The 23,064-nt window shown below is 45.6% G+C and overlaps 1 protein-coding gene across 1 annotated transcript in view; it reads left to right on the top strand.

Moving 5' to 3' along the window:
* Window positions 1-23,064, top strand: part of LOC122379866 (zwei Ig domain protein zig-8-like) — a 72,448-nt gene that overhangs the window by 20,899 nt on the left and 28,485 nt on the right. The window contains exons 2-3 of the mRNA XM_043362420.1: window positions 13,533-13,657; window positions 19,376-19,586. Coding sequence (XP_043218355.1) covers window positions 13,533-13,657; window positions 19,376-19,586 — 336 coding nt within the window. The remainder of the gene's footprint in view (window positions 1-13,532; window positions 13,658-19,375; window positions 19,587-23,064) is intronic.

The raw sequence follows: 23,064 nt of genomic DNA, 5'->3' as shown, positions 1-23,064 counted from the left end.
AAATGAACCATACACACATCATTATGCCATAGGTACCAAATACACAAACTGAAGAATTCGTTCAGGTCACATCACAGCTGTCAAAATGACAGCTATTGCAAATAATGCTACTGCCATTCGGTGCACATGACATTTATTGTCTGTGAACGCTCAACTGGCGAGGCACCTTGAAAGAAATTACAAGCGAGGCCTGAGGTTTATTGCGTTTAGTCACAATGCAAGCCACGTGCCATGAGCTTCTCAGATATTTGGCGCCATAACATCTGAAAACATCACCTTCTGATTTTACAGACCTAATACGCGACTCTTGCATGTTATGATTCTCTTCTTCCAAATAGCAGCGGCGGAAGGACCGTTGTCTGATTCACAGCATTGCTTAGGTAGAGAACCAAGATGTTATTCCTTATCTCTTTCAGGCCTGTGCGCATCTTCTGTGTCATCGGCTGTTGGCTGTGCTGTAACACTTACCCTATATAAAATAAAGTATTATTTATGATGAAGCATGCCGAAAACTTTGGCTTGACCCGCGCCCCGCTGGGGGGGGGGGCAAAATCTGCCCCCTCCCGTTTTTCGCCAATAACTTCTAAACTCGTTACGCCAGCGACGTCAAACTTTCAGTACATTATTATAAATCAATTTGACACGTTCCCTGAACATTTGAGCGAAATCCGTCGGAAAATTTTTGAGAAAATGACGTTTTAGTGACGTCATGTTCGCCATTTTCGCCTCAAAAACGGCAAAATTTCAAACGCCGCTAACATCTTCATTTGTAAAGGAATCAAGACGTAAAAAACAGATTATACGTGATTTAACTTTGTCTATTAAATGGCTATCTCGGTTTTTGGAAAATTTTGGATTTTGGCCCAAATTGTTTCAAAAAACTGACTTTTTTGGGAAAATAATTATAAAATCCAAAATTTTGAGTGTATCGAAAAAACCGGGACATATCTCAGAGAAGTGGTCTATGTGCACCTACATACCAATTTTCAGAAGAATCGGTTAGAAAATGTGGGAGTTATTCAAAATTGTATGACGTCACGACACACATTTTTTTAAATGAATTTTATGGAAGTTCTAGACCTCGTACGGGAACAAAAATAGCACCATTCGATTCGCCGTGAAAAACTACATCAGATAGACACCTTTTTAGGCCTTAACAACAAACTTCAAAATTGGACCACACTTGACCTGACCTTGACCTGACCTCGACCTGAAATTCATCCAGAGGTGGTCCATATCACTTATTGAATGTGCCTATTGAATTCTATGAATAAAATGACCCATAAAACATGTGTCGCACATGCCTTTTTCTATATTTTGTTTTTGGTGACCTGACCTGACCTGACCTTGCCTTGACCTTGACCTTTGAATGATATTGTATGCAATGAATATTGTATTGGTAGCCTAAGAACACGTTTTGGGCAATCAGTCTCAGTCCATTCTTCGGCAACTACTGTGCAAGGCCGATAATGTAGAAACTTGCATTTTGTACCCTTGACCTGACCTTGACCTGACCTCTGACCTACTTAAGCAAAAAAAATTTGTGCTCTTTAGATCTGCCTTGTTGAGAGCTTTCGATTGCCGTTTTCCCCGTCTTTCTACGACCATCGGTTCGGAAGTTAGACAGGGGGCAGAATCTGCCCCCCCCCCCCCCCAGCAGGGCGCGTATGGCTGAATAGCCCAGCGGGGCGCGGGTTAAATGGGTAATTTATATAGGATAAGCCTGTAATAAGACTATGCAGATGAATGATATGCAAAACTAAAGAAGACAACACTCAACTGCGGAAAGGACAATGTTCTCTACAAGTGTTCTTCTACGAGAACCAGCATGGTAAATTAGTAAATAATGACTGGGAAAGGAATAGGTAGAGGTAGATAGACCCATAAAATATGGAGAGGCTCATGCATGATAATGGGACACTCAACGGCTTTGTCATCGGGTTGGGTGACCAATCGTTTGCCATATAGTTAAAACAAAATAACTAATTTATGTGCCTGCCACGGTAAAACTACGGCTGAATCGAATTGGAGATGTTTTTAATAGCACACAAGTACTTTACTCACGGTCGGCTTTTTGTAAGTAATATTCCCAGTGGCTCGGGAACCGGGGAGGGGGGGGGGGCTAGCAGGGGCTGAGCCCCTCCAACTTTTCGGCTGAAGGGGGGGGGCTCGTAATACATTTGAGGCCCTCCAACCGGAGGAATCGAAATAGGAAATATACCGACATAACTTCATAGATGCATATGCATAGGCGCGGGAACCTGGGGGTAGTGGGGGCAGCTTGCCCCCACTACTCTAGGGTCGTGGGGGCGGTGCCCCACAACTTTTCATGTTAGGCCAGGAACCGTTCGGGCAGCTTGTCCTCCCCAAATTAGGGGTTGCGGGTCACAAAGGAAGAAAGCATGATAAGTGAAAAATCCACGTCTTTCACTGGCTCGGCAACTCATTTGGCAGATTAAAACCTTTATTCCAGGCTACCAAAACGGTAGTTTCTTCACTCAGCTGAGACGGAATACCTCACTTTTTTGCAAATGTTTTCTTATTTTTCTTTGAAAAGTCCAAGATGTGAAAAATAAGTGCCCTAAAACCGGTGAGAAAACGATGTGGGGGTACCCTATAGGTTGATCTCTAAATTATGGTGCGCCCCCCCCTCTCAGTCTGGAAGAAGTTCCCGTGCCACTGAATATTCCGATATGAGTGTTGAGAACGTTTTATATCCAGATGCGGTATCAGTTGGGTCAATGCAATATGAGTGCTCATGAGTCGCCTCGGGCACTTGCCTTGCTCACTCATGGTTATTCTTCACAATTTTGGCGCTTCAAAACTGGGCAAACTATCCTCCATCTAAATTCTCATTCAGGCGTCTGATTATTACGTTGTGATAAGCCTGCCATTTCGCATAAACTAGAGCCGGCGGCTTGCGGAAAAGCTCGCGGTATCAACTCCCGCTGAAACTGGCGACCGTCCGAACGGTCCCAAACTGACGCGCCCCGCCTATGGGAACAGTAAATCCGCCCAGATTGCCTGCTTAGATTATGATCCGGCGAGTGTGTTTTACGAGACTAGCCATGGATTAAGTATTGGCCTAAATTGCCCAATATGCGGTCAGACCAAGCTTTCGTGACGTCATCAGAACATGTGACGTCATGAAAGTGATGTCCAATATCACGGTTGAGTGGATGGGTTTACTTATTGTTTGGTGATGGGATTTAGTGGGTCTTTTCGAAAACACTTCCATCTATAAGGAAAAATTTGCATTCGTAACGATTTAAAAAGAAAAATCCCGAGGATTAACCCTCGCACGACCAGGCCATTTCTCATAACACGAACGACCAGGGTGGGGGGGTTGTTACGACCCCCCCCCCCCCTGGCGTTTCGAAACGGAAGGTCGTAGAGCTTAGCGGAAAAAACCAACGGATTGCTCTCAACGAGATCTCGCGATTGGTGGTATATTTTTTGGTCCTAGGTCAACATTTGACCTACTTTTGACCGGTCAAAGGTCAAATTTTCGGAAAAATAGACTTTTTTCAACTTTCGGCGGCGATTGCGGCAAAACGGTGGGAGAAAATATCGACTTGAAACCTTCACTATCGTGTTCCTTGATCAATTCTCTATCGTTTGGTATGTATTTCGTTTCCCTAGCTCTAAAAATGGCACGTTGGGAGCGCCGGAAGTCGGCAAGGTCACAGTCGGCGGCAGAAATTCGAAAAATCAAAATTTAAATTTTTGAAATCTGATTGTATTTTTGGATTTGGGAGGTCCATTTGCTCCCTATAGAAGCTAATATTGCTGCATATTCCCATTGAGGTGACAAGTCTGACAAGAATTAGCAAAATAGTGGTTCGGGCGCTTTTCAAAAATAGTACCGGACGCTGTTCCTCTTGTGACGTCATAGCTCCGTGACCTGACCTGACCCGGTCAAATTTCTTATACCATATGATAGCCAATACCTGCCCCAACATGCATGGGAAGTTTCATCACGATCCATCAACCGATGTCCGTACCACCGGCAGGAAACCTCGGGCGTTGGCACTCAGTTTGTGAAAATCCGGCCGGAGGCTGTACCTCTTATGACGTCATAACTCCGTGACCTGACATGACCCGATCAATTTTTTTCGGTAAAAGATGCGCAAAGGTTGCCCCAGAGCGTATTGAAAATTTCAGCCCGCTACGACAAGCCGTTTAGCGTGCACTTCGAAAAAACCTCAGGGGGGGGGGTTGATACAACCCCCCCCCCCTAGGCGTTCTAGGGTTAAGTGAACTATAATGCATTTATGAAGGTTCTTTAGCCAAATACGGGTGTAAAAAATAAAGTTGTTTGATTGAGCTATAATTTTGAGGGAGCAGAATGATTATTCATACCACTTTTACATTCAGATGATGAGTACAAAACTGGCAGGCAATAGGCATCGTGTGCTTTTGTGTTGCCAAGTGTACGGAACAGTGGTTTTAAGTTTTTGCGTATTCTGCGACTTTTCGCACATAAGCGGGGTATATGGCCCCATTTGGACGTGGCATCCAGTAAACACAGAATGACGGGCTGTGTGGTTCAAGGGGGTGTCGCTGATGTGTGCCTCGATATTTTCAACCAACATTTAACCAACATCTGGGGGAGTGTGGCGAAAAAAGTAATAGCAGAGCAACATTTTCGCTCTGCTGGTTTTTTCGCTCCTATGTTTTTTTCGATGTCATAGAAAAGTAAAATGTATTTGAACTATCAGAAAGAGATCCGAATAGCCTGATTGTTGGTGTTTATCGGCTCTTTTTACGTATTTGGTTTAATTTTGTGCATTGATGTGGTGCAGCTGAATAACCATTTCCCAATATTACCTTCGCATCGGAAGCAGCATCGCACGGTGTATTCGCAAATAGCCATCACAGCGCAATCTCATGGCGAAAATAGCACTCACCCCACCGAAAGCGTCTGCGAGCTTCCGTTTGTATCCCTCAATTTGCCTATCTCATTTTGCCTGAACGAATATCGATCCAGTTCAGAGACAAATAGCGTGTCGCTGTCGGGCCAGCGACTGAACGATAAATCGGAGGACGAGCCCGCGGCTGCTGTGGGGTCAGCAGTGGTCGAACAGACGCTGGCCATGTCTGCCCAGACCCCCAGCAGATGTCAGAACCGGCTTGGTAAGGGGAGTTGGGTGCTGGGAGGTGAAAATATCTGGCGCGGGCCAGATTTCTGGGTGAAATACCACCCAACGGGAAAATTATTTGGCAGTTTCAATTTGAACCACACCAAAGTTGGCAGTTATTATGGAGAGGGTGTTGAAATTAATTATGATCCTTTGATTTTTAAAGTAGGTTTGGCAAATGTCTTGCTCACTATAGTACTCAAAGAAGCAAACCGCGGGAAGGTTTGGAAAGGCTTTGATTTGTCTAAACTTTTGACGATGCTCTTTTTTATTTGTTTACATAGTCATGTCATGCTCAAACTAAGTAATAGGTTTCAGTTTAATGACTTAGAATTCTCTTATAATCAATTTTTGTTAATAAAATGTGTGGGTATCTAGACAATTTATAGAAAAATCGAAAAATATGACATAATACCTATGCGTTTTAAAATGTACACTACCCTCCAATGCTATGTAGTTAGTTGACATAAAGGACACATCAACTTTTACATCCAGTAAAATGTTTAATGGCAACTACCTTAAAGCTGCTACGAGTAAAATTAAACAAACAGATTTTCTGTAATATTTAGATATGCACATACATCATATCGCATACCTATATTATATAATGTTTTCATAAGCAAGTTTGCGATTGGCTGCTTTGCATGCAACCAACTAGCAATCAACGAAGCGTGCAGCATTTTTTTATTGGATTTTTCTCTTCATAATTATTAACTCTGTAGTAAGCTAGCCCTAGTGCAAGTGCCGCTGCCTGTTGCATGAGCTCCAGCATAGCGTTTGCTTCCTTTCATTCGCTGCTCCGTCGCGTCCAGGCCTTATTTGGCGTGCTTCGTATGCAGCGTGTTCTCTGTCCGGACATATCAGGGCCCAGGAAATGTCCAGCAGCACATCTTCGTGAGACCGCCATGGCCGCCGAATACAAACGACCGCGAGTGCCAACGAAATTCCGAAACTGTTAAAGTGATGATCCTCCTCTCTGAGGGGCGTCATGATACCACATGCAAATTTTATCAGTCTGCGGCTCCTCCCGCTGTAGAAACTCAGGACGGAAATGAGCTTTAACTTTGTAAGGCCTCTGACCTCTTCGAGCACTACACATGAGGGGTGTGTGGGATGTATCTTGTCGTCTGCTGGCTTATCTTAGCCTCTTCGGAATGAATTATGTATTGCATCTTTGAGACCGGGGGACTTCACTAGGTCATGGATGCATTATCGTATGTTTAACACATGAGGTGGCAGGAGCACCGTCACTCCGTCTACGCGGCAAAGTGGCTGCAGCTCGGATGATCTGTTGTCATATTACATAAATAGTAAATCATAGTCTCAGTGGCGATGGCGCAAAGACGGACTGTATCGATCGGGCGATCGCGGCCTATTGGAGGAAAAGCTGAATCGAATAAAAGATACTCGGTAGACAATGACATGAAAGAATCGGTGTATGTATGTGTGTCCTTTCAAATGCTTTTTTTGTATGGGCATGTTCTTAGTTGCTTGGGTTTCCACCGATCTACCAATCCAACATGCCTCGAATACTAACTGTTGCCTAATCATTGAATTTCTTCCATTCCTTAATGTCACATCTACCGCTAACAGTATCTCAGCAGCGCCTCCACCAGCTGTATTTTCGCGCCGGCTTACCGAGGGCTGAATCGATACATCCGCATATCCGTCTGTGAACCGGCCTGTCGCCTCCGGGGCCGACTGCGGCACATCAGAGCGGCCCGAAATGACCCCATCTGACGGCCGAGGTCACTGACGAGCCGTCCCGGTCGTCGCCGAGGTCCGCCCTCCTCCATAAATGTATGGCCAACCGGCGCGGCGCCGCAGGGAATGTAGCACTAGCAGTCGCTCCAGCGCGCATCCATCAACCGGATCTCGTTCAATAGATTACGCTGCAATAGGTCATTGGAAGGAGAGGAATGATGGTATTGCTGAGATTGTGGTACTATAGGTGAATTTTAGCCGCTACAGGTGGTTGTGGTCAGGTGGTCCTAATACCGGGATAAAGCGCAGTCGATAGGCTTTCAACCATTCTCTCTAAGTCGAACTTGATGCTTAGGTGCTGATGATCATGGTTTAGTCTTGTCGGCGTCCTTTAAATAGTATTCAATGTTGACGCCTTGATAAAATTGTTCTGCGTTGTCATATTAGCAAATCCAGGCTATCAGAAGTGCCAACAGTGGCTGATTACAATAGCTATAATAGTCACTAGTCAGAAAGGCATTTGTAAACTTTCCGTACAAACACGACATTTATTTTCAATTCCCATATCATATGTTTCGTAAGTTGATCCAAGCTGCTGCCAGATGAGCTTTAGTGCGAACTAGGAAGTGGTTGGATTATATTCGCTGGCCGAGTACACAGATACGGACGAAATTAAATCGTCTCACCGGCATACAAACTAGGCTCAAAACCTTACGCACTGTCGGTAAAAGCACCGCCTATGTGATATATCCTCCCGGTGAGCCTGAGACCCACCGAATCAACTAAGCGCGTCTGATATGGCATTCCACATATTTCCATCCAGAATCGTGCCTCCACACATGCTCATATACATTGTTTGGTTTCTAACGAGGAATTTATCATTGCTTGTTGGTTATAACTAATAAAATTGCGCCACTCCGTCGGCTTTCTTTTAAACTGGCTCATGACCTACGACCACGTTCATTTCTCCCTGGAGCACGTCTGACCATAACTCCTTTGTGTGATGGGTGAGCAGTTCCGCCTGCGTGTTCCTCCAGCTCGCCGATCGATGTTGACCCGCAGGCTGTCAATAGTGGGCCTCGCCGACCGCTGGCGGGCATTTGCCGTGTCGGCACCAGCCTGAACGCCGAAAGGGTCAGCCAATGGAACCACTGATGGTGCTGCTAACCACGCTGCTAACCACGGGTTACGGGCAGCCACGCAACCCGCCAGGCGGCCAGTCGGGTCACTCCGATGGGTCTGCCGCGCAGCAAGAGCTAAAGAACAAGCGGTGGAGTGGGTGGATTATTTTGCTGGCTAACTAGATCTTGAGTTTCAGTGTTTGCTGGAATCAAATATTTGCGAATAAGGAGGTTGATGTTTTTTTTTTTTTTGGTAATTCTGGTGACGGTGGCAATCAGCAATGAACCATTCAAATAGGCCGATCCGCCTTCTTTGTCCACTCTAGGCTATTCATGCTTTACCCAGCCAATTATCGACATGTATAACCAGTGACTGTTGGACAAATTACCCAGCATCGCTCACCAGCCGGTCACTTACAAGAATTTGCTGAAAATCGCATACCATATAGATCACTGCCCAGCTGCAGCGACCGACAATAGACCACTCATCGTGATCAGCAAACCAATGACATTGATATTAACCTGCAACCACTGATAATCGACCACCGAGCACTAACCATCAACTCCTGATCAAGTATCAATGGCCATCGATTACCACGTGCCACCCACCATAACGCAACGCGACTTCCTAGTCAGCCTTCGAGTGATCAGGGATGTGAGGCAATGTCTGAAGCCAGTCCAATGTTCCGCTCTCCTGTCATCCTTTTCATCTTGCTTTTCTCAGACGTCGTGTTCTGTGTGGCGTTCATACATTCCCTCAGGAAGGGAAGTGAGAGGTCAGTCAGGCACTCTTCACGTCCTTCCAAATATATGCAATCACGGAATCAACAAAAGCTTCAAGAGTGTCGCAAACAACTGCTGTTTTTACGGAGATCACGTGATGTGGGTGTCAAGCTTTGGTGAAACGAGACAACGCGCAACCACCTGGGATTTACTGAGAATTACAGTTGGGTCGCAATGAAACAATACCCTCAAAGACCGTGCTGAGCCGCGGCGATCGTATAAAGCCACTGCATATTATGCACTGACACCAGGACATCAGAAGTGCCTACATTGAAATTACATAAACCCTAGTTGATGTGATCTGGTTCCAACTGTAGGGTTGCGACAGCGCTGACATTGCAGCCGATCCCGAGAAACACCTCCGTCGTGGCGCAGTCAAACTTCCCGTGGAGCGTTATAATGCTCATCTGTGGAACACGTTGAGTCTCACCGCGGCTCGGAGCGGAGTGATGTCAGCTTCGGGCTCCCACGTCAATCGGAGACGCTGACGGCGGGGCGAACTGTCATGGTCGATTGTGCTGCGATCGGCCAAACGATTTCGACTGACGGGCCGCGAACGGTCCGGCCGACTGGTGAGCTGACACACTGATTGACACGATGACTGACGCAGCGACAAAATGGCAGTCTGCCCGGCGGATAGATTAGGCGATTTGGTGGAGCCCGGACGAGCTGTGAATTCAGCGTCGACTGGCCAATTTCACAGATCAGCTGCTGTCTCGTTTCCGGCGCCAAATGCTGGGCTGTTTTGCATTGGCGCTCGGTAAAAGGTTTCGTTCCGTTAGGTCGGGGTGTTTGGTTTTACCCCAGTTACTGTGTAGACGGTCAACACTGGATCAGTTGACAGTATTGTGAGTCACCTCGAGCCAGGTTTAGCCGATCGGCACACACGTCCCCCGCGGTGTGGCAGCGTGGTGAGTCCGTGACCTCTGATGGATGTCCTTTTGGTCGAATGGCTGTTGGACGGCCCATCGGGATCGGTTAGGATGGGGTTCTGTGGGTGGAGGCTGGCTAGGACGCATGGGTTAACAGAACACGATTCAGATATCCAAATAACGTTTGTGTATTAGATCAGTTGGCCAATGGCTAATACGCAGTAACGTTTTTCATAAACAATATATTCGTATTCGATATTCATTAATTATTACGGATTCTAGCAACCCTGGCACATTGAAATTGATTTCATAATCGTAGAAACACACTCACCTTCTTGTTGAGGTAGTCCTGGGCAACTGAGCTTCTCTGAGGCTTATCGTGTCTCACTGGATCCTACTATGTTACATCATAAATGTACCGTGATGGGTCTCGCTGGCAACTAGCGCTACCAAATCTGGCCAGATGGCAGCCCCGGGGGACTGTGACTGATAAGGTTATTGCCCATCGGTCCCCGAGATCACATCATCTGTCAAGTGAGAGCCTGGCCGAGGTGATTCCCGATGCAGAGGGGGCGGGGTGGGTGGGAAATTACATAAGGATCACTTTATGTAAGCTCCACTCCGCCCCCAGCCTCCTGTTGCCAAAAGATCCTGTCTCTAAGCCAAGTACTTTAATGGGTACTGGGTACCTACTAGGAAGCAGAAGTCGGATGTTCATGTTGGAATGCCTCTTGATATATAATTATTTAATCTAAATAAATATTCTGAACTTTTATCAGCTGAAGAGCAATGTAAGGAGCGTTTAAGTAGTTAAATGGAAACTGATTTTGTCTCCTCTTCATAATCAATGCTTATTACCAATATCTTATTTTTCACAATCATTTGTTATTCTTGATGAAAATTAAGAGCAGATTCGCAATGAGATTGATCCAATAATGAGCTTATGGTTTTTACATGGAATTATGAAAGCGATGTCCTTGGATTGTCAGAAAAGAATCAGCCTTCATTCGAACCAATGGCTAAATTTTGGTGTAATTGTTCATTTATTTCGAACCATATCTGGGTAATAAAAAATGTCTGTCAATATAGTGATTAGGAGTAGTTTTAGAAACAATATTAGCACTTGACACAGCGGCGCGCCAGGGCGATGGGTGCTGTTAGGTGCTGCGTGGGTCATTACGGAAGCGTTAACGCGCAATAACCAACCGCAAACGGGCTGCTGGCTGTCGTTAGCACCCACCACCGCCGGCGCTGAACAGTTCGCGGCTCACTGCGCTAAAGAAATGAAGCAATGTGACTCGCTGGGCGCTCCGTGTTGCCTCTCCTGTCGCCAGTCCCACCCCTCTCCGCCAGACCGCCGCGCGGGGCTGGCGCCCATTGGGCGTCCCACAGCAGCCAGCAACCAGCCGGTTCTCGGGGCGTCTGAGCAGCAGTCAGTGCTGCCGCAGGCGGTCATCCGCCGTCCGCGGCTGGTTTATGTGGGAGACAGACCGGTGCTGCAGACGGGGCTACCACGGCGGCCGATTGAGGCTATCTGGGGAGGCGATCCGAGGCTGGAGATATGATTGGAGCGATGTGAGATCATGCCACCAAACGGCTCTCTTGATTTGTGATTTAGTTTGAATTGGGGCCTATTTTCTCACTTACCGGGAAGAGCCTGCCATCAATGGTTTTCGTCCAGAAAGAGTAGCCGCTGCTCTGGACGTTTTGGGAGATTTAGTGACGGTGGGACTGCTGATAACCGGCGGTCCTAAATGGTCTGACTGCCCACGTTTAACGATTTGTTGGACTTGGTGTAGCACATTATGTTTTGTCATTTATTGGCGATCATTCATGCAATCAAATCACCATAATTCATTCGCAACTTAGAGCGAGATGATAAGCGGCTAACCTGGGCGGAACACAAGAGATTGGCCACAAACATTGACATTATATCATTTCTAATTGCCAAACTTGGATATTAAATAGTCGAATCAAGGGCAATCAATATTATGATAAACATAATGGATGCAAAGTTAGCTTTTTGGAGCGGCCGGGGTGATTAATGGAAATAAACGCATCAATTACAAAATGATTAATGGAAATAAACGCATCAATTACAAAACGTTTTTTTCTTGGTCAACCAATTGCTACGCCAAATGATCCACGAGCCTGTTGCAATGCGAGCGAGTGTATAAATTTTATTGTCTTCTGCTTTACTACTGGAACAGCAAAGCATTTGTGAACTTGTTACTACCGTTCCCGAAATCCCAATTTATATCTTATCAGAACTTCCTCTTCGTTACCCTCAACTGTAATATCATGTGGCTCTACTGCGTGTTTCGCCGGGTCTTGTCGAATGATGAATAATAAACAAATACGAATCATATTTGGAGTTTCGAAATGAAGCCGTGATTGCTGGTTGACTTCCGACAAAGGTGCCAGGCGTCACGCCAGACCCGAATTCGCGCCAATTTCTCCACTTTTCACCGGGAGCGTGGTCAAAGCGCGCCAAACTTCCCCCGTCATTGTCGGCTGACCTTTGGAAGTTCAGGAAGCGCTCCGTGGATTGGGAGCCCCGCTCATTACTGGCCCCGGCGCTATAACGGCGCGTTCCATTGGCATCAATTGGCGGCCAACTATTTCGGCTACGGCCTGTATTAACGGCGGCTAATGCTGGACGGTGCGCCGGCGACGCTACGGCCATAGACAGTGATTTGGGACGGTCACGAACGTCTGTCGATTTGGGCTGTGAGCCGCACGTGGTTTGTGCGTGCTTCTGTGAAAGGTTTCTGAACGAAGGTACTATAAAATCTGGGTGTAAACTAATAATATCAGAGCAGGCCGATTTATGTAGCCTCTCTTGATATAAGCCAAACGGATACGAACACATGAAGCTAGGTCGATCAGCGGTACCTTACAAAAGATCTCAGAAATAAAGAATGTGACAATTGGTACACTCATAAATTTCGACACTTGGTGAAAAATAGCAGTTGTTTGCGTTCAAAAGTCATACCTCCCCGTGACAAGCAATTTTATTCAATTTCTTTTTATGTGCGGTTTGAGAAACAGACGAGAGAGCCTGAAAGTTGAATGTCAACCTAGGGGTGAAAAGGAAGGGAATGACAGTGATATTTCAGCTCTGAAACATTGATTTACAATACTGTCCACATTAGCATGTGTAACTTTTTTGTTCGTTGTACTTCTTATAGCTCATAAAAAGCTAAGGTGGCGGAAAAAGAACCCTACCCAATTAAAGCTTCATAATTTTCAGGCCCTCTCCAAGTAACGAGCTGACATTCGATGTATGATGGCAGTCAAATGCATAATAAGCTATTAAGCATACATTTGCTCGACTTGCGGCTATTTGGAGCGCGCCGGTCGATAAAACATCACGCTCATAGTTCGATGAATGGCACTTTGACCAGTGGATGCACTCTGGGAATTAAACATTCAGCTCTGTTGGTAGAACAGATCGCTCAAGTGTTTGCATATGAAAGCACTTGTCGATATGTTCATAGAACCTTAAAAGGCAAGGGTGGTCAAGTCTCAGGAGCATATGCATATTGAGAACCTCGAACTAGACCAGTTCGCATTAAGTGAAGGCACTTTGAACTTCTGCGCAAAGAGATTCAGGAACACGGCTTCAGAGTACCCGCATGATAAACGATGTCATGACATTTAACATTTCTCAGCATGGCTGAACAAATGCCGCTGCCATCAAACCGTCATTTATCCATTATTTTAACACCTTACATACAACGCGTATTTTGCGAAGCGTGTTCGATAGGCTCAGTTCATCGTATCATTGATCAAGCGCAGGAGGCGTAGCTAATCGCGAAGCCGCTGCAAATGACGTCAAAACGCAGACCCGTGATCACGATCATCCGATGCTAAGTGCACCTGAATATATGTGTGTGCCTTCCTTTCAGATGGGTGGCTTCAGCAAGCATTCCAATCGCCTCATTTTGACACGACCACACCCAGAAACGTCACTGCACTGGTCGGTAAAACGGCGCACCTTCACTGCAAAGTGAAGCGGCTCAACAACAAAACGGTAAGCGAGCCTGGAAATGCCGCTTCGTGCCAAACGTCACGGGGTGAATCAGAAGCTCAACTTCAGCTGCACATCCTTCTTCTATGTATGTGGTTCAACTCACGATCTCCTATGTAAGTACACATTCCGTGCGATATTGACAATTGTGAGGGGACACCCTCTCTCCCCCAACCAGACAACGATGTCTGCAAAGTGCAAACGAACCAAAGTACTAATTCTAGGTTCTATTCGGATGGAAAGTGCAAAATGTTGTCCTAATTTCTAATGTGCGAATGTTTGACTAACGTTTCCAGCAGATTTCAAAGTCTTATCGTTTTGTACTGCAGCGTCACGGGGTCGGATCCATGTCGTGCAGAGCCGATTTACGGCCAAGCCCGCTGCAATAGGGATTTATGGGGGATTTCTCGGACCGCTCGGACTCGAGATCTCGGATTTTTCAGACAGGACGGACCGCTCCTCAGGTACAATGGTGGCGCTGTGTCGAAAAAAAAATCAAATAAGAAAACAATGAAATACACTAACGAGGCATCGCTGTTTTCATTAACACTACTTTGAAATTTAGCTGAAATTCACTTTCATAGAAAACAGACCCCAAAACTTTTTGGATGCTCATATTTTTCACAAATCATTTCTCAACACCATAAGAACATACATTAACCCGCGCCCCACTGGGGGGGGGGCTATTTATAGCCCCCCCTCCCGTTTTTCTGCAATAACTTCCAAACCGCTTGACGTATCGACGCCAAACTTTCAGTACCTTCGGCTGCATCAATTTGACACCTTGTGTCAAAATTTGAACTTCGTAGCTACCATAGGTCGGCCGGAAATGACGTCAGAGTGACGTCATGTTCGGCCGATTTCGACGCAAAACATCGAACCACGGCAATCGCTCCCAAGGGCTCAGTTTTTAAGCTAGATCCAATTTCTTTGCATGAGAGGACTCAGAACTGACTGCGCTATCAAACTGCTATCTCGAATAATAAAATTCAAAATTTACATTTTTACATTTTTTCAAAAAGTTTTTGACTTTTCGAAAAAACCGGAATATATGTGATAGAACGCGTTATGATGACTAACTCTAGCAACTTTCAGCTAAATATCTTCAAAAATGGCCAAGTTATACGCATTATTGCAAAAAATTCACAATTATTAATTTTTCAAATCAATTTTTCACCACGTATTTGACATCGTACGCCAATATAAATAGCACCATCGTGTTCCTGAGCTCAAACTGCATCCAATAGACACCTTTTCTGTTGAAAAATTATAACTTCAAAATTTGACCTTTTTTGACCTGAAAGTGACCTGACCTAAGCTAAATTTGACTCAAAATGACCTCGAATGACACAGACGACATCAAATTCGAAATCTTTGGCCTAAATAGACCATAAAACATGTGTCACGTGACCGACGCATGATATAATATTTTCGTGACCTGTGATGACCTGACCTTGACCTGAAAATCAAAGTACAAGTTTGGTAGGTACCCTCAGCGTATCTAGAGCATCTGTTCACGAGTGTGTGAACCAAAAATGAGCCTGATCTGACTTGTAGGACGGCGGTCAGAGCCCAAAACGTGAACAAACCAAAATGCTAATAATTTTTACTTTGACCTGACCTGTGACGTCATCGGTGACCTCGAGGTCAATGAAGTTAGGTTTCGCTCGACAGTTTTTCCGAGGCTATCAGACGCCGTTTGAATTTTGACGATCGGCCCAGTAGTTTCGGAGTTAGGAGGGGGGGGCTATGAATAGCCCCCCCCCCCCCCCCAGTAGGGCGTGTTATACGCAGACCCCAGTGGGGCGCGGGTTAATAAGTTAGAAACAAAATAATATAAAAGTTTTGAGTAGACCACTCTCCGCATATGATGAAGACTACATGAGTTGAATTGATTAATTATATTCATGCGAAGTAAGCGTTTAGATAACATGTGACGGGGAGAAAACCAATAACAAAGAAATGGGTTTTGGTCTTGCGTTTCACAACGTGAGTTGTACTTGCCGCCCTGCTGGTGTGAGGAAGGAACGGGATGGAATTCTACTCATCTTGTGAGGAGTTTTCTATGTCTAGTATGATCGGATAGCAAGTCCTTACCGTTTTGGTATCCTTTGAATTGACATTCATTCAAAGCAGATGGCGCTGTTGGATATTGGATATTAACTATTGGGTGGACAAATTATTGGATTGGATTATTGGACAGCTCAAGTTGTAATCCTCCCGATGAATGTTTGTGTCGCAACACAAGCGGTTTCATGTGTCTGCGATAAGACTCGGAAGCATTACGTTACATAATTGAAGCTAAGAACATGCAGGAAATTTGCGGAATCCGATGAGTTTGAGCTATGCTGCCGCTTTTGGCGAGACAGTGCGGACATGGTGTTCAATTATGCAAGATCCGTGAGAGCCGAACTGATGTCAATTTGAGCTGAATGGAATTAATGTCCGCACTGAGAAACACCAGCTAATGAAATGGAATGCAGGCTGTCGTCAAGTTCGACTTAGGACTTAGGAGTAAGGCAACGTAATGTGTAGGTGATTAATGGGATGATAGTCAAACAATGTCACATCAGAGAGGATGGGCAGGAGGGCAAGGAGGAGCAGGAGCTTTCTTATAAGTGATCATGGCCAGTTGAAGGGAAGAGTACCTAAATAATAATAATATAATACATGAGGGCACTACAGGGATAACTGTAAATTTTTTAAATGAACTGTATCTGTAAATGATGTTCCGTATCTAACTGTAAATGAATCTACCAGTGACCTCATGTATATCGTAGGTATTATTGAAGTCAAGTTCGGAGCCAGCTGTTTTACGTGCCCGTCTGGAATGATTGGCAGAGCTCGTCACCCGTCTATATCCAGTATGCCCGCTGTTTTGCTCCAGGGTAACGCGGCGAGTTCAGTTGTTTGTCCTGTCGTTTGACGCCATTCCGGCGATGCTATCGCACTCTGGCTCCAGTTAAGCAGACTGGCAGCAAACAGCGCGCTCGTTAACGCTAATGAAAGCACTCCTGACGATGAAGGCAAGTGTTGCCCTTATTAAATGGCTGCCCCCGAGCCAAGGACTGCTCGAGTGAAATATCCGGCACTTTTCAGTAAGCCGCATGCGTCAGGCACCGACTCAAAATAGCCCTACACAACAGCTCCGCTAAGTCCATTGATCACATCCAAATATGCTGAATATTCAAACGGGTGACCCCAGCTGCTGAGATATCTTATCGTCTTAGAATGTCACCTGCTTCCCATTGAGGTATTTAACCTATATGGCGGGTCCTAACGCAAAGACCGACTTACTAAATAGAGCAAAATTATCAAAATAATTGTATTAGGTACAGCTCATTAGACCAAGGGCTCCACCAGGGTTTCAGGATTGGGGGAGGAGTAGAACCCAAAAATGCACACTCCTATACATAAGACTGCATTACGGAAGTGAAATTATACTCCGGACCCCGCGACCTTCCAGTGGAGGAGCCCTACATTAGAAGGGTAAAGCTTTGTTGCGCATTCCCAGACAGGTGTGGAAGCCGTCCTCACTTAAATGTGATGTATTTTTTAACCCTATTAATGGCAGGCTCCTGGCTACCCCTATTAGTGGCAGGGGGGGCTGTTTACGACCCCCCCCCTGATGTCACGAGATCTAACGGGCCGATTTTCAAAATTCAAACGGCATTCGATTTCGTTCAACGTGATCTACATTTCTAAAACATAAAAATTAAAGAAATGTCAATAGGGGGGTAGAGGGGGGTAAAAACGGGCAAATTGCAGATACATTTTAGACTGTTTATCACGGCCAGGTTTCTGAACAAATCTTAACGCAACTTTTGCCGATCGATAGAGAATGAACCAGGAATTCACATGGATCCTAAAAATATGCATTTTCAAAAATCATAGGCGGATACAGATCATTGAGATTGGGGGTACACAAAAAGTATAGTAAATAAGGTTTTTGTTGGTACTGTTTCTAAAAAGGGTGGTAATGGTCTTGTTATGTTAAAATTTTCTTATGAGAGAACGACTACAATTGTATTGGTCATGCATAGGCGGTGTCAGGGCACCTATGTTGGGAGGTAAAACATAACCCCCCTTTTTGGACGCCTGGATCCGCCTATTATAGCAAAAACGTGTCAAAAGAGGATGCACAAAAACTTTGTATATGTTATCATATGATACCTTTTATTCACTGTTCGTAAAACTGGTGCATACAGTTATAATACATCAGCATCGTGATCTTCGCCCAAATGACTCGCTTCACGAATAGGACCCCCAATTCCCAGTGCTCTGGAGCCGCCCCTGGTAAAGTTATGAACTTGAAATTTTCAGGGAATGTGCCCAATTTAGTTTTAGGAAAAGTCAGAAAATTTCAGCATCGTAGCTTCAGCGGTTTCGGAGATATTCCCGAAAAACCTGAGGGGTGGATGAAAACAACCCCCCTGCCACTAATAGGGTTAAACATCGAAACCAATAACCGGAATGATATTTAGCAGAAGTGGTGTTTAAATATTCAATCGCCAAATTTCAAACAGTTGTAAGCGCAACGCTGTATAATAGGTACGTAAACACACCGTTTGATGGATTGGGAATTTGTGTGATCCAGCCAGTGACACAGACCTATACTCCCGATGAGCTATCTACCTGCTTGCTCCTGGCGCCATGTTTGCTTCATGAAACGCCAGGCTGCATCTGGTGGCTGGCACTTTGGACTGACTCGTGACGACAAATAGCCGCTATAGACGGCTAAGTGTGTACCCGTCGCAACACACTTAGCTACCACAATAAAACATCAGTCAGGATGCTGCATTTGACCATGGTGACTGATGCGGTTTCAGAGCTGACCTTTGGTTCTACGTTCCTTTTTTTAACATTGCATTTTATTTGCGTATGATACCGAGCTGGATTAATGTTAATGTAGGGAAATAAACCAAACGACATTCCGTTATGGCCCCAGTGTAACAACGTCGTCTTCAAATGTCCCAGTTCCGTCGATAATAGCAGTGCATTGAAAGACGGAAAGTGCAACGATGACACAAAGTGCACTTCAGATGATGTATGATGGAGAACAAAGGTGCTGAAATGCATAACTGTGATATAGGGTATGGCTAAGCTACCAAGTACCGCTAAGTATTAGGCATGTAATGCACGTTGCAATATGCTTGTATGTACACGTACAACTTCTAAAACATTTGTGTCTGAACATTCCTGACAGTGACGATCGATAATGTGCTGTTTGGTTTCCTAGCTGCTCAACGATACATCCAGTGGTCAGCAATGTAACGTTGAGCTTTATAACCGAAGGCTTGTGTTCAATAATTAAAACATAGTGTAGTAAGTTATTTATTACACTATGGTTAAAAACACTATTCGTTAGAACTGTTTTTACTGAAAAACAAACCCGAGTTCCCGGACGACATTAACTGTGATATAGGGTATGGCTAAACTACCAAGTACCACCAAGTAGTAAGCATGTAGTGCATGCTGCCATATGCTTGTATGTACACGTACAACTTCTAAAACATTTGTGGCTGAATAGTTTTGCATGTAGTCGCAGACAATCCATCGTGAGAACTACAGGTCTTAAAAGAATATTATCTTCAGATGAAAATGTCGGAGATTCATGGTTGTCCATGTCGATGGTGACCCGACTTAGCGCGACCAGCCCCTTCCAGCTGCAGTCTTCGTCCTGAGTTCGCCCTGACCTGACCAGTTCTCTCCCTCCGACAGGTCTCGTGGATCCGGGCTCGTGACCTGCACATTCTGACCGCCGGCACGGACACGTACACCAACGACGCGCGGTTCCAGGTAGCGCGCGACGCCGCCCGGAATGACTGGACGCTGATGATCAAGTTCGCGCAGGAGTCGGACTCTGGCACGTACGAGTGTCAGATCTCCACTCAGCCGCTCATCGCCTACCCGGTCCAGCTCAAGGTCGTCTGTGAGTATGCCGATTTTAGGACTAAAGTACGTATCGCTAAAGTACGTAGGACAAAAGTACGTATGCAAATGTTCGTACGCAAATATACGTAGGCGATAAAGTTCGTATGCCAAAAGTACGTACGCAAATGTTCGTACGCAAAAGTACGTATGCAAAAGTACGTAGTGTATAAAGTACGTATGTCAAAAGTACGTACGCAAATGTTCGTACGCAAAAGTACGTATGAAAAAGTACGTAGTGCATAAAGTACGTATGCCAAAAGTACGTACGCAAATGTTCGTACGCAAAAGAACGTATGCAAAAGTACGTAGTGTAAAATGTACGTATGCCAAAAGTACGTACGCAAATGTTCGTACGCAAAAGTTCGTATGCAAAAGTACGTAGTGTATAAAGTACCTATGCCAAAAGTACGTACGCAAATGTTCGTACGCAAAAGTACGTATGCAAAAGTACGTAGTGTATAAAGTACGTATGCCAAAAGTACGTACGCAAATGTTCGTACGCAAAAGTTCGTATGCAAAAGTACGTAGTGTAAAAAGTACGTATGCCAAAAGTACGTACGGTTCGTATGCCAAAGTACGTAGTGTATAAAGTACGTATGTTAGAAGTAGGGTATAGTCGAGTAAGTTGGGCCACTTTTTCTTTATTGCTGCTCTGTTGCCATACTGCAGGGAGCTTATGATAAATTCATATGCCAAATAATATAGCTTTGTCCATTTCGCCCATTTACTCATCAAAAATTTGTTCTATGCCTTGTAACAAATGCTCATTAAATAAAGAATCAGAAAGGTATTACACATTGATCAACTTAACCCGCGCCGTGCTGGTGGCCTGAACTTTCCGCCGAGTGCTGGGGGGGGGGACGTTTTCACGCCCCCCCGTCTAACTCGGCTCCTGGGCCACGTAGCGACACGCGGTAAGCGGCAATCGAAAAAGCGTCAAAAATAAGGAAGAAAACACTCGGTCATTTTTAAGGTCAGGTCAAAGGTCAGGTCACAAGAGGTCATCGAAGGTCAAATTTAGTCCATTTCGATAATTTTGGAAACTGCCAACGGCCAACTCGGGAACCAATAGAGCTACAGCGCCGCGGAAAAGCGCATTCGATAGCCCTTTTACCGCCATTTATGTGGTGTGTTCTCAGATTTGACCTCAGGTCAACCGTTTAGCCTCCAGAGGGCAAAAACTGTAAAAATAGCCGTTTTCACGAAAACTGTTTTTCGGCAATAACTTTCGACTCAAGAGAGCCATGACATTACTTTTGCCAGCATCGTGTTCCTCTCGTCGAGACGCGTCGAATGAATTATTTGTTGACCTTGAAAGGTCATTTTGAAAATTTGACCTCAGGTCAAGGTCATGACCTAACCGAAAAGGGTCATGTTGCATATCAGTCGATCGGTATCGTCGAGCTGAACACAGCTGACGTGCTTTCACCGCTCTAGCACGTCTCTATCAAAAGTTATAGCCAAAAAACTGCTGGCGACCGTTCATGACCTGAGATGACCTCAGGGGCATACAAAGGGGTTACAGGTGCATTTTTCCGATTCAGTGTGTCATGTTTACCTATGAACCGATGTTTGAGAGCGTTTTGAACGACATTCGTCCAAAAGAGGCGCATTTCAATTTTCTCCCATTGACTTATAATGGAGAGGTCGCAAAATTGACCTGACCTTAGGTCACAGATATCAAAAATCCGAGATATACATTTTATACATACTGTTACTCATATCAATCGCTGAAAGTTTCAAAGTGATCGTTCAGTCGGTGTAGCTATAGCGAGCCTTTGAACTTTTTCTGAGGTAAGGTCACTTGACGTGACCTGGTGACCTGACCTTGAACGGCCTAGGTCTGAAATTTTCACAACATGTGCGGAAATGATGTAGGAACAAGTGTACCAAAAACGGCGGCGCTGCGCGCCGCCGTTTTTGAGATATTCGCGAAAAACCTGAGGAGGGGGCGTAAAAACGCCCCCCCCCCCCCAGCACGGCGCGGGTTAACCCAAGGGTGGGGTACGTACTTAATACCAAGGCTCTATAGAAAGGTAGGCTGCTCCGGCCGCGAGAAGTGGCAACATGTATCAGCGCCATCTATGGGCGGGATGCGTAGACCACACTAGCGTCATCTATGGGCAGCGGGAGAACTACTGATTCGTGACGTCACAGATCACTCTGCGCCCGTCGGCTGCAATGCAACTAACGCTAAAATGCGTTTACTCCCGGTCATTCAGCTCAGCTAGCAGCTCACATTTTCACCAGACAGATCAGTGAGGAAAAATGAACCGTTAGAATTAACATAACAATCGGTACAGGTAAACGTTCCGCCTTACCTACCTCTTAGATATAGGTAAGTTTCCACCCATCTACCGGACACAATGGGTCTGTTCCAGTCTCACTTCCTAACGCATCTAAACTCCTCCAAGATTGCTTCCCTGTTCAAGTGGCAGCTCTAGCCCCTACAAAGTCAAGGAGGGCCCTGCTCCAACCTCCTCTATCTTGCTCTTGGAGTAGGTAATGCATTCGCCATAGCCCATCCGTGGCTGTTTCTCTTTCGCTATTTCAAAAGTTTATCGCAACTGGACCGTTTCTGATTCTAGATAGCATCGTAATTCACTAATGCGTACTGAATCGTGAAATGATAAATTTCATATTGTGTAATGTATACCTAATACCTCAGGGCGTGCCACTGCGGCAACTAGGTGATAGGCTACGGCATTTTGAGCGGCTGCTTTCAGCTTTTAGATCCCCGGCTGTGTGCACCCGTCTTTATTAAGACGGGTGACACACCGGCGGCGCTAAAGCCCCGCATAGAAGTGCTCGTAGTAGGCAGGTAATTTAGGATCGTTTTCGTTTTCTTCCACTCCCTCTCTTCTAGGGACATTCTGTCCCACAACCCCCCCACCTCTTTCTCTCTGATCTTTCGTCGTTGTCTGGGGGCCTCCGAGGTTACCGGCAGCGCCGGCCCTCTTGCCCAATTTTTTCATCCGGATCGGACTAATTTTGCTATTTGCGGTTCTGCCCGCTATTGATTCTTCTATTAATAATAACCAGATATAAACACAAATTAACCGTACTTTACATCCCATCTTTACATTAAATTTGATATTCGCTTGAGATTTACAACACAACAACATGGACTCGGCCGAGACCACCGACCCTGCACCGGGTCACCCTTCCGAGGAGCCCGCCGAGCTCCCTCCCTCCCAGGCCATCCCCGAGGGACCGGCTTTCCTGCTGATAACAAGGAAGGAGGGAAACTTCAGACACACTAACCCGTTCTCCCTCCGCCGGTCCATCGACTCATACATCGGTCCGGTGAACTCACTGAAAGCACTCAGGAGCGGCGCCCTCCTCATCGAGACCAAAACGGAAACCCAAACGATCCAAATGATGCGAACGGCCTCCTTCAGAGGCACCCCAGTCACGATCAGCCTCGCCACCCGGCTGAACTCTGTCGAGGGGTCGGTCCGCTCCGACGCCCTCAC

This window comes from Amphibalanus amphitrite, unplaced genomic scaffold (genome assembly GCF_019059575.1).
Source record: "Amphibalanus amphitrite isolate SeventyFive unplaced genomic scaffold, NRLGWU_Aamphi_draft 000085F_arrow, whole genome shotgun sequence".
Taxonomy (NCBI): domain Eukaryota; kingdom Metazoa; phylum Arthropoda; class Thecostraca; order Balanomorpha; family Balanidae; genus Amphibalanus; species Amphibalanus amphitrite.
The sequence above is the reverse complement of the archived record's forward strand: the minus strand, read 5'-3'. Positions and strand labels throughout refer to the sequence as shown.